The 15,101-nt window shown below is 42.1% G+C and overlaps 1 protein-coding gene across 3 annotated transcripts in view; it reads right to left on the bottom strand.

Moving 5' to 3' along the window:
• Positions 1-918: 918 nt before the first annotated feature.
• Positions 919-15,101, bottom strand: part of slc12a2 (solute carrier family 12 member 2) — a 63,942-nt gene continuing 49,759 nt past the window's right edge. Inside the window, exons 20-28 of one of the 3 annotated variants that reach the window (XM_041897498.2) lie at positions 14,913-15,053; positions 12,563-12,610; positions 12,265-12,294; positions 11,165-11,281; positions 9,898-10,009; positions 8,610-8,696; positions 5,902-6,037; positions 5,560-5,627; positions 919-4,352 (exon numbers count right to left, since the gene is read on the bottom strand). In XM_041897498.2, coding sequence (XP_041753432.1) covers positions 4,217-4,352; positions 5,560-5,627; positions 5,902-6,037; positions 8,610-8,696; positions 9,898-10,009; positions 11,165-11,281; positions 12,265-12,294; positions 12,563-12,610; positions 14,913-15,053 — 875 coding nt within the window. In that variant the 3' untranslated portion in view covers positions 919-4,216. The remainder of the gene's footprint in view (positions 4,353-5,559; positions 5,628-5,901; positions 6,038-8,609; positions 8,697-9,897; positions 10,010-11,164; positions 11,282-12,264; positions 12,295-12,562; positions 12,611-14,912; positions 15,054-15,101) is intronic. The other 2 variants (XM_041897499.2, XM_041897500.2) reach the window with 2 other exon arrangements.

Here is a 15,101-nt window from a genome sequence, read left to right as displayed (position 1 = left end):
TATTGTTCCTAGTAATAGTTTGGGATGTGCTGCTGGTATGTCTTCAAAGTAAATAGATCAATTAAGCAATTAAGTATATATTAAGTATCAAGCATCAATTAAGTATCTTAAGTATCCATTTAGCATAAACTGGGTCGTTCGAGTCATGAATGCTGATTGTCTGACAGCCATGGTATATCAGACCGTATACCACGGGTATGACAAAACATTTATTTTTACTGCTCTAATTACGTTGGTAGCCAGTTTATAATACCAATAAGGCACCTCAGGGGTTTGTGGTATATGGCCAATATACCACGACTATAGGATGCATAAGAACAGCCCTTAGCCGTGGTATATTGACCATATACCACACCCCCTCGGGCCTTATTGCTTAAATAATCCACAATGCTTTGGGATTGCAAATGTACACTGTTCAACAAGATGGCTTCAACTTGTGTCTTGATAACTGAGCACTAGATGGTGGTAGAGATGTGGATTTTCATCTGCTGTTCATTGACAAATGAACTGAGGACGGCATTCAATCAGTTCTAGATTGTGGTTTCCAAAAAGCGATTGCATTTGACTTGCACAGCAACATCTCCTGAAAGGAGGGAGTTAGACACTTGGTACAGAAATGTTCAGTCCGGCTGCATGCACTGGATTATTTCCCAGCCAGGTTTTCAAACTGAACAGGTCTCACCCTGGGACTTCCAGTTTCTAAATCCCTGGTCAACTCCCTCCATCCAGGAGGAGATATGCTGCTGTGCAAATCAAGCCCTGCTGCAAGTGCTATACCTTGTTTAAAACCAATCTATAACTGATGGAATCCCAGTCAGACCAACTAGCAAATCAATTTGATGCTAGTTAAAGGTGGAGAAAGAACTTGAACAAACTTAAATTCCAAGAGACGTGAAAAAACCCATCCAGGTGCTTTAATAATGATTGATTCATTTAATTTATTTATTGCAATAGATGTACAAAGTATTGGTAACCTTAAAATGTTAAAATGTTAGAAAAAAAGCACATCTGTGACAGTTAACAGTACAGTATATCAAAACATTACTGTTTCAACCAGCTGGGTAGATCACATCTAGGTAGATCATATCTACCCAGATGGAAGAGCATCTTTAAACCGCTTTGTCAACACAGATTTTCGTTCAAAGGCATATAAAAGATAGAAATGTCTGAAAAAGAGAAACTGAAAATGTTTTTTTTGTTGATCAAAAATGCAAAAATTAACATGCAAATTAATTTAAAACAAAAAAAATAAAAGAACGTGGAGAATTCTAAACTAAAATAAATATCTTTCTCCATATTAACTTGCCATTAATATTCTACTCCCTTAATTTATCTAGTTAGACTACTACATTTTTTATTTACATGTTAGTTTTTCTTTGAGTTACAGTGTGAACTAAGGGTTCTGAGTCATGAGAATTTTTGACCGATGCTTTTCTTCATTTATTGTCATGGCTCACAACAACTCAAACACAGATGGGAGGGGATGAGGAAGAAGAGGAGGGGGGGGGGGGACGACGACTTTGGCTACAAATACAAAGATGATGAAGATGCCTCAACATGATGTAGACACCAGTTGCAGGCGACATGTTTTGGTCTCTTGGACAAAGCATAGTAGCGTCAAGATACTGCTAAATAATGACATTGAGAGGATGTTACAGTATTAGACTCATCACACCCCCACATTCTACATCTAACTATACATAGATTTAAAAAAATTAAATAACACACTAACACACCTTATTTGGTTGTGACATACCAATAGCAAGTTTTTTGTATTTTTACGTGACATCAACGACAAAGATCCCCGCCCGGTTGGATTGATACATTTTTTTTAAATTCATATATTTAAATATAAATGTAGAGTAACCCGTGTTTTGTTTGTAACATTGTCGCTTTGTAACAGTAACTGAGGGTTGAGTGCTTTACACACCGGTACACAGAACAGATCTTGGTTAGTAAGATTGTACCATCGGATTTCTAAAAAGATCATTAATGACATGCTTTGCACATATTTGAAATAAATATTTTTATACACTAGTATGTATATATATATTATACATACACACACACGAGAGATTATATATATATATATATATATATATATTCATTCATAATCACATGGCGTAGTCATGGTCTAGATAAAGGACAGAATGGTGAGATGCAATCGTGTGGGTGGTCATAGTACAAGGAACCGGAAATGCAAAGCACACTGCATGTGGATTTCCATGTGGGACTGAAATCTAAAAACTCGGCACGGCAGCAGATGACAATAAAAGCAACAGAATGAGAGACCATCCCTTCATCGACTCCCACTTTAGTGTTTATCAGATTTACATTCAACGGACCCAAGCCTCCTGCCAAAAAAGTCATAAAGGATGAGAACTAGGGAAGAGCGGGGCAATGACGTGGTCAATGCTATGACCTATAGACAGCGTGTTGGGTAAGGCGTGGGCAATACTGTACATTATAAAACGCAAATAACGCTGTTTTGATCCAGTAGCATTCGGCAGTTCATATTCTAAGACCCTCATTAACGAGTTAAAGAACGAGTAACTTAACATGGCCACCTAGTTTGGGCCATTTTCACCCCCGAGAGAAGGGCCCACATGGTACGGTGCGCACCACAACTTTAACTCTCCCGGAACAATGGAAAAGCGGGCTGACAATAGGTATATGGACCAGCCTAAAAGGTGCAAAAACGGAACTGAGGGACAGTGGAACCTTTCAAATAAACCAGGTATGGGCTTTTACAACAAGTTCTTATTACAGTAGCTCATCTGCATAAAGGCCTGTATCAGTTCCCTCTTGAAACATGCTAATCCATAGCTTCTACTTATCATTTCCCCACTTTTGAACAACCTAACAGAACAGCCACGGAACTCTGAACAGACACTCAGCAAAGTTAAGGCAAAGTCTTAATTCGGTTGTAAGGGCTAGACCAGTTCCTTTCTAGAGTCACTCCAATGTGGGGGACCGAGGGGCAGTGTCCTAACTTGAGATATGCATTATCAACTCAGCCTTTTAAGTCTCCTTTAGACATCAATACACAAATTCCGCAAAAAGTGTGAGTAAAATTGGAGCATCTCAAATTAGGATTCAGCCCATAGATTCCACTATGGTGACAGACTTCAAAGAGGGGAACCTACTCAAGTCCAGTGGGGACGTGGACTAAGAACTCAGCCGGGGGGTCGTTGCTTTTGGTTGAAACACTTGTTCGTGTTAGCAGCTTTTGTGAGACAACTGGCATGACGAGGCTAATCCGAAGCTAAACCCATTTCTGACAGCGCGGTAGGAAGGCCCTTGGACCTTCCAAGCGTAGACCTGCAGATAGCTTTCTGTTAAGAGACCATTCTTGGGCACCAACCAATCGAATTCCAGAGTTGAAGCACTATAAAGTAAGTACAGGGTGCTGCACTAAGAACACCGTTTCATTTCCACAGCTTAAAGGAAGACAAATACAAATGTGGAGAAAAAAAATGAATCAGAGGTCAGAAAACAAACCGTTTAGGGGGGAGAAATAAAACACCATAAAGCTTTGTGTGCCATCAAGTGGAGACTTTGCTAACCTCCTACAATCCACTCGCATAAAAACAATCCTCAGTAAAAACAAAGATTACATTTAAAAACCCAATAACAAAATAACTTGTCCATCTATATTCTTCATACCGTTCAATGTGGGTAGAGCAATTAATAATTTAATTCCTTTGATTTAAACTGGAAGGCACATCCATAAGGCTATAAAAGGTGTAGCAAAGCATTCGGCATTGTTCTCTCCCAAACACAAGAAAATGAAAAAATTAGATGGTGCTTATTGCTGCTTTGAGAAAAGCAAAAATTATCTAACTTAAAAACGTGACATCGAGAAGAATCTGACTAATAATAACAATAATGATAATAACGTTGTGTGAATCGCGTGCACAGATGCTTTCAAGCCAGAGAGGAAATCAACTTTGGAGTAAATTAAATTGTTCACTTCTTTCATGTGCAGTGAACAATTTGAAAAGAGTAGCGTGGACTTCCCTGACCCTTTCACATAAGAGGCTGGACCTCCGGAGCAACACCATATCCTTTATTATTATCATTATCAGCATCATCAATGGCTACGGTTTCTACCTTCATTGGAGTGTGTATGGTTTGTCTTAGGGCTGGCACTGGGATGGGAGGTGTGGGCGGTCCCAGAGGCAGCGTGTGTGTGTGTGTGTGTGTGTGTGTGTATTTAAGAGTAGAAGGTGAGGACACTTTGGTGGTTGCCTCGCACCAGGAGGAGGGGAGGCAGGTTCTTGGACAGAGTCTCCAACCAGGACATGTAGAGAGCACTGGACACCGCTCCCTTTCTGGCCAGGGGCATGCTCCTGTAAGAAAGAAAGATAGACAGACAGACATATATAGAGCGATATGTTAAGTCGTCATACAGTGTCCTTGGCAAAAGGCACAAGAGAAAATATAACCTATTGAGAAAAATACCAGGGGGGGTAGAGTCTAGGGGTTGATTTGGGATATGTCCACAAAAGCGTAGTTCAAATTCACCCTAGGTCTGCTGGACCGGCACACTCCTGTTTCATCACTGATACGGTCCCACTCCCTGGGCAGTTACATAGGGACAACTTCACATAGGCTGACTGTCAATCATGTGACCAGCCGCACCATCCAGTCCCACTTGGGTTTTATTGCATTAGTCTGGGTTTCCCCTCAGACCGCACTATCCATTTCAGACCCTTTCAAATCTCAACCTCGTGCCCCGTCTGTGTATCAGCACAAACTCAATCCCACACGCATACTTCAATAAAGTGCAGTAGGACTAACAGACAGCATTGACACATCCTATTCCAAACATCCATTAATGAGACACAAAATGGAGGTCCAGTGACACTGAGGACAATGGGCTTTTCTATCGCTCTCTGGCCACCTTCATTATAGTGATATCAGTACAGTATCAGTGGTGGAGGAGAGGAGAGCAGTGGTGTTGTGGCTAGGATAGCAGGGACTGAAGCAGAGCCAAGCCAGTGGTGGAGAGAGAATGCAAAGGCAATTAACCCACAGCCCTACTGAATGAGTGAGCGTGGAGTATGGTCTGTGTGTGTGTGTGTGTGTGTGTGTGTGTGTGGAGAGAGGGAAGGATGAGTGAGGAAGTAGAGGGAGAATGATATGAGGAGGAGGAGGATAGGAGGAACATGGAGAGAGGGTAAATATAGCAGAGAGAGAAGAGGATGAAGAGTGGATTGAGAAAGAGAGGAGTGAGCAAGAGAGAGCAAAGGTGGAAGAGAAGTGGCAGAGAAGTGAAAAAAATGGAGGTAAGTAGAGGCCAAAGGAGAGAAGGTGAGACCTAGGGGGAGGAGGAGGAGAAGAGGGTGACAGAGGAGAGTGTTTATGGGAGAGCTGCTGGTGTCTCAGTTTACAGGGCAGCCAGCTGATTCACTTAGCGCCCGTTATTGACAGACACATGAGGCCTCCTCCACATCTTCACACTGCCAGTGGCTGCCAGAGTCAAAGCCATAATGCCCGCACACAGGCAAGTTGCAACACACACACAAATTAATAAATGCTCTTAAATGTGCTTACATGACAATGAGGTTGGCTGTGCTCGAGTGCTCCTTCAGCAGTTCGTTCAGTCTGATCTGACGATTAGTCTGAGAAGAATTAAAACATAAATACAGGTTAAGTTGGATACACCAACATCGATGCTGCAGCCACACTTGGCTGTGGGATAGGCCGACACAGGAGCACATTCCTCCCCATGTAACTCGTAAAAGACATTGGGCACAATACCCAACTCTTCATAGGCTTGGTTCCATTTTGGCTCCTAGCATCCTACAGCTAGCCCCTACCACTTCCATGTTCACAGATTTGAAAGGACTGGATAGGAGTAAGTGATATGGTGATGGCTTGAGCGGTTAGACTCACCTTGGCCCTGTAGAGCTCCAGCTCGTTGTCTGTGATCCTCCAGGGCTCGCTGGCCTTCAGTGCCTCCGCCGCATCCTGCTCCATGTCGTCCTCTTTCAGCCGGTACGGCTCGATCATCTCCTCAAAGGCAGTCACACTTCAACACCACAGGGGATCAAAGGTTGTTAAACCATTACACATGCACTCATATATATATACATACACACGCATACATACTACCAGTCAAAAGTTTGGACACACCTACTTACTTATTCCAGGGTTTTTCTTTATTTTTACTATTTTCTACATTGTAGAATAATAGTGAAGACATCAAAACTATGAAATAACACATATGGAATCATGTAATAACCAAAAAAGTGTTAAACAAATCAAAATATATTTTATAAAATGTTTGACATGCGTTTTTCTGAATTTTGTTGTTGTTATTCTGTCTCTCACTGTTCATATAAACCTACCATTAAAATTATAGACTGCTCATGTCTTTGTCAGTGGGCAAACGTACAAAATCAGCAGGGGATCAAATACTTTTTTCCTTCACTGTACATACACACATACATATATACAGTTGAAGTCGGAAGTTTACATACACCTTAGCAAAATATATTTTAACTCAGTTTTTCACAATTCCTGACATTTAATCATAGTAAATATTCCCTGTCTTAGGTCAGTTAGGATCACCACTTTATTTTAAGAATGTGAAATGTCAGAATAATAGTAGAGATAATTATTTATTTCAGCTTTTATTTCTTTCGTCACATTCCCAGTGTGTCAGAAGTTTACATACACTCAATTAGTATTTGGTAGCATTGCCTTTAAATTGTTTAACTTGGGTCAAACGTTTCGGGAAGCCTTCCACAAATTTCCCACAATAAGTTGGGTGAATTGTGGCCCATTCCTCTTGACAGAGCTGGTGTAACTGAGTCAGGTTTGTAGGACTCCTTCCTCGCATACACTTTTTCAGTTCTGCCCACAAACTTTCTATAGGATTGAGGTCAGGGCTTTGTGATGGCCACTCCAATACCTTTACTTTGTTGTCCTTAAGCCATTTTGCCACAACTTTGGAAGTATGCTTGGGGTCATTGTCCATTTGGAAGACCCATTTGCGACCAAGCTTTAACTTCCTGACTGATGTCTTGAGATGTTGCTTCAATATATCCACATAATCTTCCTTCCTCATGATGCCATCTATTTTGTGAAGTGCACCAGTCCCTCTTGCAGCAAAGCACCCCCACAGCATGATGCTGTCACCCGTGGTGTTCTTCGGCTTGAAAGACCCCCATTTTTCCTCCAAACAAAACGATGGTCATTATGGCCAAACAGTTATATTTTTGTTTCATCAGACCAGAGGACATTTCTCCAAAAAGTACGATCTTTGACCCCATGTGCAGTTGCAAACCGTAGTCTGGCTTTTTTATGGCTGTTTTGGAGCAGTGTCTTCTTCCTTGCTGAGCGGCCTTTTGGGTTATGCCGATATAGGACTCGTTTTACTGTGGATATAGATACTTTTGTACCTGTTTCACAAGGTCCTTTGCTGTTGTTCTGGGATTGATTTGCACTTTTCGCACCAAAGTACATTCATCTCTAGGAGACAGAACACGTCTCCTTCCTGAGCGGTATGACTGCTGCGTGGTCCCATGATGTTTATACTTGCGTACTATTGTTTGTACAGATGAATGTGGTACCTTCAGGCGTTTGGAAATTGCTCCCAAGGATGAACCAGACTTGTGGAGGTCTGCAATTTTTTTTCTGAGGTCTTGGCTGATTTCTTTAGATTTTCCCATGATGTCAAGCAAAGAGGCACTGAGTTTGAAGGTAGGTCTTGAAATACATCCAAAAGGTACACCTCCAATTGACTCAAATAATGTCAATTAGCCTATCAGAAGCTTCTAAAGCCATGACATAATTTTCTGGAATTTTCCAAGCTGTTTAAAGGCACAGTCAACTTAGTGTATGTAAACTTCTGATCCACTGGAATTGTGATACAGTGAATTATAAGTGAAATAATCTGTCTGTAAACAATTGTTTGAAAAATTACTTGTGTCATGCACAAAGTAGATGTCCTAACCGACTTGCCAAAACTATAGTTTGTTAAAAAGACATTTGCGGAGTGCTTGAAAAACAAGTGAATGTCTCCAACCTAAGTGTATGTAAACTTCCGACTTCAACTGTAATTAATATATATATATAGCGGTAATTTGAATTGAAACATATTTTGAATGAAACGTATTACTGCTATATATATATATATATATATATATATATATATATATATATATATATATATATATATATATATATATATATATAGAATAGATATAGATAGCAGTAATACGTTTCATTCAAAATATGTTTCAATTCAAATGACCGCTACTGTATGTTACTATGCACAATAATCTCTTTTCAACTTGTGGAAAACATTGTGGCCTGCAGTTTACATTAGCAATCAGCAATACGCCACTTGAGTGTCCAAAAGGGAATTATCCTATTATTCATATTTGAGAATGTCAATAAAAGGTTTCCTGTAAGTATTTAAGTGCTTGCAGACTTGTTGATGCCCAGCTCAAACAACGCAGTCTGCTTAGTTACTTCACTTTTGTCTTTTTATATCAATTTCAATGAAGAACTCATTTTTCAAATGAATATAGACATTTAAAAAAATCTGACATCTGTCAAAAGGGAGAATCAATCATGAGATAAAAACAACGTACTTCTCTTTTTTGGGCTTGGTGTTGATGTCTCCCAGTACATTGATGTCGGAGAAGTCTATCCTGAACTTGCTGAGCAGTGTGGCCATCCTGAGGAGGAACAACAAATGCCTTATCAAACACTGAAAAGCCACTTACATCCACAAGCTTTAGAGAGACTGCAAACACAAGCCACGGAGGGCATGAAGAAGCCATTTTGAAAGGGAAATGTCATAGCAAACAGGTGTGAGCTGAAGTTAATATTTTGTAGGGGGAAAGCCGTTGTGGCTGTTGAGAGGCTTTCTCTTCATGACAGTCATTTCCCTAGGCTTTTTTCTTCAAAGATTGGGATAACGTCTATTCAAAAATCTTAAGCGTTGGCACACGACGACTACAAACATGGAATGTCTGCGTGAGAACTGCGACTTTTATGTCAAAGGACTTTTATATCAAAGGGATACCGGAATCCTCAATGACATGCAGAGAGTTTGGATGGGATATTATTTCAATAATGAAGTCCAAGTATTGAACGAATGAAGTTCAAGAAAGATGGCTAGCCAGTACTGCAACTCTGTGTTCAATTAGCACGGAAATGTCTGGTCCTGGTTTAATGAAATGTCTGGTCCTGGTTTTCAAGCAATAAACACACAAACATATGGCTTGTGGCACACGCTCGCTCTCACACGCAGATAAAAGGCTTGGGTTGCCAGGAAGGTGGTCATTTCTGCCAACAACGGGAGGCAGCTATGAGGGACAGGACATTTTGGACAATAATACTGCTGCCATGTGGGTTTGTAATACGCCCAACACAGACAGACAGAGAGACAGAGAGAAAAAGAGAAAGACAGAGACCCTAACCTGCTTATGTGAAGCAAATGCCACAGACGACGATAAAGCATTTATTTAAAACTACATGCAGATGTAATGTGGTGATGCAACAACGTGGGTTTAATCCCGTATGGGCTGTGTCCAGGCCAGTCAGTGACTAATCAGTATTTTTGGAAGGTGATCCCTGGCACCAGTAACACTGATATTATTTAACAGTTTTAGAGTGAGTTCGCCAGACAGACTTACATCTAGGCCATAAGAGAATAGAAAAATGAAGAATTAAATGTGTATTCCTCAGAATTTAACCTAAAGGTTCTTTGTGTGTTTTGTGGTCATTGCATTTCTGTATCATCTTATGTCAGCAATGTAGTCAGAATTTGGAATGTAAGGAATGTCAAATGCGTCATTCAGTTATTTCAAGTTCTGTCAATACATTCGCATAGGCAGTATAGATCTACAGCAAATAGAAGGGCTCTCCACTCACGCTCTGCGGTCGTGGTCGATCCTGTTTATCTTGCCTCCGATGAAGACGCGGATCTTGCAGTCATTCCACTTCTTCTTGTTGGTGAGCAGGTAGGGGATGAGCAGGGTAAGGCCTGGCAGAGTCAAGATACAGTCAGTCACTCACCATCTGTTTGTGGGGCCATGCTGTATTTTGTTCTTGCTGTGCAGAGTTGGGATATCTCTAGAGTCTAAGGTCTAGGTTTCTAAAGGGTCCTCAAAGCTGCAATGCCCATTTCTGTCCCCATTTCTCAGCCAAGTTACTCTCCTTCCATTATGCTCACCGGTGACATCACAACCAGTAGCAGAAGTATAGTCTCAACTAATTGTTTAGCAACAAAACCGACGCGTGCGTAACTATGGGGCAAAACAGACAGGGTTGGCATAGATTGTTGACAACATGTAAACTATATTTAGTCTCCAATGTTTATTGAAAACATATAATTTACATTTGCACAGTGAGCACTTGTTGTCTCTAAAATAGATTGTTACAATTGTTGGTTAGCTAGCTAGCGAATTTGAGCCATAATAGCATTGACATGAAATCAGTCAAAAAACCTCAAAACAAGACATGGTATAAAGAACAAGATGAAACTAGCTGAAACGAGCCACTTACATTTCACTACATGGCAGTTTTTTGTCATTGTTGCTAGCCATTTTAGCAGACGCTCTTATCCAGAGCGACTTACAGTTAGTGAGTGCATACATTTTTCATACTGAATCACAACTCACTGACTTCTGCCCCATTTAAGCATGCGCATTGTTTCTGTGATGTCGTCAGCTAACCCATCTATAGCCTTAAGTGTTTCCCTGTGTCTCAATTATCTACTCTTTCTCCTGAAGTGCACATTCTTCCCAACGCATTTAAAAGCATTGGGTTAGACAAGTGTTTCTCAATCCTGGTCCTGGGGACCCAAAGGGGTGCACATTTTAGTTCTTGCCTTAGCACTACTTACCTGATTGAAATCATAAAAAATTATGATGAGTTGATCATTTGAATCAGCTGTGTAGTACTAGGGCAAAATTAAAAAATGTGCACCCCTTTGGGTCCCCAGGACCAGGATTGAGAAACACTGGGTTAGACGGTTGCCACCATATTTCTATACAAATCATTATCTCTTAAAGGGGAGGGCAGGGAGTGTTTGTCAACTTAAAACTGTGGTATCGAAGCTGCTCTGTAACAGAAACCACTAGGCAGTAAGTAACCACATAGCACCCCCTGGTGGTCTGGAGGACCAGACTGAACTCACCGCCGTCGTCAAAGAGCCACCACACATCCACGGTGCCTTTGCCTTGTTTCCTCTTGAACAGCTGACTGGCGTCCAGCAGCCTCTGGTCAGCCATGTTCAACGTCTGGGGTCTTTTCTCTGTGTGGCCCAAAAATTGCTATGTCAGACACTAAGATCAAGACAGGGCAGGAAGCTGTATCCTCACTAAGGGAGATGACTTAGGTAGGAATTCCTCTCTGCGTGTGACTCAGACTGGGCCCGCATTCATAAAGTGTCTAAGATCAGTTTTGTCTTTCAGATCATAATGAAATCAGATTATACGGACAAGGGGGACCTGATCCTAGATCAGCACTGTCTCCTAGTTTTTATATATTTCTTTAGCCCTGGTCCCAGATATGTTTGTGCCAACTCCTATGGTCATTAGCAAGACCCGGGATCAGGCTGTGTGTGACAGAAATCAAAGGAAGTGGGGATCTTATGTAGCTTTTATCTAACAGTCACAGAACAATGGAAACCTTCTCTGAAGTGGGCTCAGTGGAATGTAAACGGTGTGCAGTCAGTGAGTGTATTTTAACATTCCCTTCTCTGCTCTGTCTGTCAGGGACTTGGATAAGTAGACAGTGGTTATAAAACAGCTGTACCTGAAAAAGCACATGACACAGACAGAGACAGAGAAAGAGGGGTAGAAATAAGTAGAAGGGGGGAGAGGAGGAGAGAAAAGCAGACAAACCCCAAGAGAAACAGACATGCCTGCCAGAAAGGAAAGGAGAGAGACAGTGACAAAGTACTGAAGACAGTGTCATCTCCGCAGAAAGAGAAGAAACAGGAAGTCCAGGAAAGAAACGATTTAGAGAAAATACGTCAGAGCAGACACACACACGACGGCGCTTCAGAGACTGCGCTAGAGCTACAGGAAGCCGGAGTGAGTTAGGAGCGGAAAGACAACAGCAGAAAATAAACACAGGTTATTCCTAGAGCTGCTACCCGTAACCCTAACCCAGAGCCAGGCAGGAAAGACTAACCCTACCGCTAGACGACAGAGGAAGATGGTAAAAAAAGGGTGACGGAGGATGTGCATGAGAGTGAGAGCAATAGAAACAGAAAGGAAAACCAAACTCAACCAGGTTCCACGGTTTTTCGAAAGCGCATGACTGCGAGTGAGAGCAAGAGAAAGAGAGAATTACAATAAGGCAATATGACAGAAAGAGAGAATTACAATAAGGCAATATGACAGAGAAAGACAATGTGTGAGGAAAGGGAAAGGAGATACCTAGTCAGTTGCACAACTGAATGCATTGAACTGAAATGTGTCTTCCGCATTTAAATCCAACCCCTCTGAATCAGAGAGCGAGTACATGTGAGAGTGAGTGAGAGTAATTGAGAGAAAAGTAAAGCAACTCAATAAGGTGGACTGCCTGCCTTTTTTCAACAGCGGCTTCGTTGCGGCTTTGCGTTCATCATCGTCATCTGGATCATGTAAAAAATAAAAATGGAGGGAGAGAATGAGAAGAAAAAAAAGAGAGAGAGAGCGAGAGAGAGAGAGAGAGAGAGCGAGAGAGAGCGAGAGAGAGCGAGAGAGAGAGAGAGAGAGAGAGAACGGAGGGGTTAATGTTTTTGCTGCTGTCGCCATGATGGGAAACACATGCATCAACAGCCCCGCTACAATGAGGGGACTTTTCTGGGGGTGGGGAGTGGGTGTGTTGGGGGGCCGCTACGTCAGTTATCCCTGCGCCAAACAATATGGAATGGGCTCCAATGGAAAAGGCATCAGTGGTAACACACACACACACACACTGTTGGGGTCTCTCAGGGAAGGAACTTCCAACACCGGCAATGGTTAGAAATCTTGGAGTCAGAAAACTCCACTACTGGCTTAGTAGTGGACGAGTACTTTTGGGAGTTAAGACATTGGTTTAGATGTTTGACTCCTTTAAAAGCTACTGGAATTGTCTTAGGACAGATTAGTGTAACCAGTGTTTCAAGCCAGGACCCACTCAAATGCTGTGACTTCAACCATTTGAGAAACACTGCTTCAAGACAACTTAACAGTTTAAATAACATACTAAATAACTAGGTCTAAATCACTCTCTGAAGTATTTTGGGGAGGTTCTCTGGTAATGTCAGAAGTGTGAAAGTAATGTACGCAAGTAATCTGGATGTCAGGAACGTTCTGAGGAAATAATTAAGGTTCCGGCATTAGAATTGCTTACTGCTAAGCCGATTACAGACGTGACATTAATCTTCAATTAGCTGTTTTCGTCACTTGGCACTAGGAGTTCACTATGTAGTACAAACATGTACTGTAGTTTTAGTACAGTCAACCGGCAAACACACAAACACAGTGCACACACACACACCCTCTCTCTCCATCAAACAAGTGCACACTGAAGTATTCACTCACATCAGGGTAACAACAGAAAAGCCACACACACACACAGCTTCAGATGCTCTTCATTATTGACTGTGGGAGTGAATTGAGTGAATCGTGAGAAATGTCACTTCCTCAGTGTGACCACACAGGGTCAGAGACATGAGATCCCGTATGGGAGGAAGAAAATGGAACGTGACGCGTGGAGTAAATAGAATTCAACTGAAGTTCCCAGCCTGTCCATGCTGCACTGTGGGAACAGTTTCCCTGTTTGTTTGGTCATAGTTTAAGGAGGAGGCAAACACACACACTTCAGTGAACCCATGTGTGTGTGTGTATTTGGGTTTGTGTGTGTGCATATGCGTCGTAAGTGCATGAGATGTTTGTGTGCATGTGTGTGCGAGCACGTACGTGTGTGTAAACAAACAAGGACAGACACACACACTGTAGTGAAGCCATCTGTGGGCTGTGGACTAACAAACTGGGCCCAGTGGGAAGGCTGGGGGTCACGGGGTCAGAGGCCACTTCCTCTCTGAGTAGTGCTGCTTACAGGGCCGCCCACTCAGTGTAGCCTAGTGACTGGCTGGCTGGAGAGACTTAAGGGAGGCCTTTGCGAGATCTAGAGGGGATCGGGAGTGTGGCGCTAAACCGCTAAAATTCTTACATCCTGACCCATAAAGCCCTTCCTCTTTCTCAAGCGCGTTCACATTGTGATTTCACAACAAGAAACGTAGTTCACTTTGGCACAGTATCAGACCATTGAATGTCTTCACAAACGCCAACGTTTCCACATGTTGACGTGAAGTTATGGAAAATTAGGTTGTGTAAGAGGGGTGAACCAACCTTACTGCTCTTGAAGAGATAGTGTTTTCTTCCTGTCCAGCTCTCAGGACCTCCATTAGCTGAAGCAGGTATGTGCACAAAACCACCGGTGTAGAATCTAAGTAAAAAGGCACTCAACATGTGTACCTGTTTATGTGGGTTACTTTAGAATGACGCCTGTAATGGGACATTATATGATGAATTACTTTCCTGTATTTGAGCCTATAATTATCTGTTGTAACTAACTACCTTTGGACCTGCTTAACTGCCAGTATCAAATGTCTGCCAGTGTTGAGCCGAGGACACACTGACAATGTATCTGTGAAACTGTGTGATTCTGTAGCAGCTGATGTTGTGACTTCCTACAAGCCTCTCGGGCTGGTGTTTACAGAACCGTTGGTGCTGTGTGATAAATTTATAAGGGCCTTCTCAGAAGACCCGTTAAGACATTTTCTCGGCTTCTGATCTGGAGGGGTCTCCCTGTTGCAACTTGTAATAAACCGAATCGATTTTTGATTGGCATTATCAACGACTGCTCTCATTTTGGTTCACCTGGAAATTCCCATTACAACTCCTGACCTTTCTGGATGGCTGGGCTGTTCTGGACGCTGGTGGCTTTGGACGAGGGCTTGGACGAATCTCCGTCAGAGTCCTTCATGTCGATGGACACCACCACATCCTTCATCCCCGATGTCTTCTCCTGCGACGACAGCAGGTCATCTGCGAAACAAAGTTAAACTATTAGCCAACTAAAACTGACGTTAACAG

Source organism: Coregonus clupeaformis, unplaced genomic scaffold, assembly GCF_020615455.1.
Source record: "Coregonus clupeaformis isolate EN_2021a unplaced genomic scaffold, ASM2061545v1 scaf0391, whole genome shotgun sequence".
Classification (NCBI taxonomy): Eukaryota; Metazoa; Chordata; class Actinopteri; order Salmoniformes; family Salmonidae; genus Coregonus; species Coregonus clupeaformis.
Note: the sequence above shows the minus strand (reverse complement) of the source record. Positions and strands in the feature narration are given on the sequence as shown.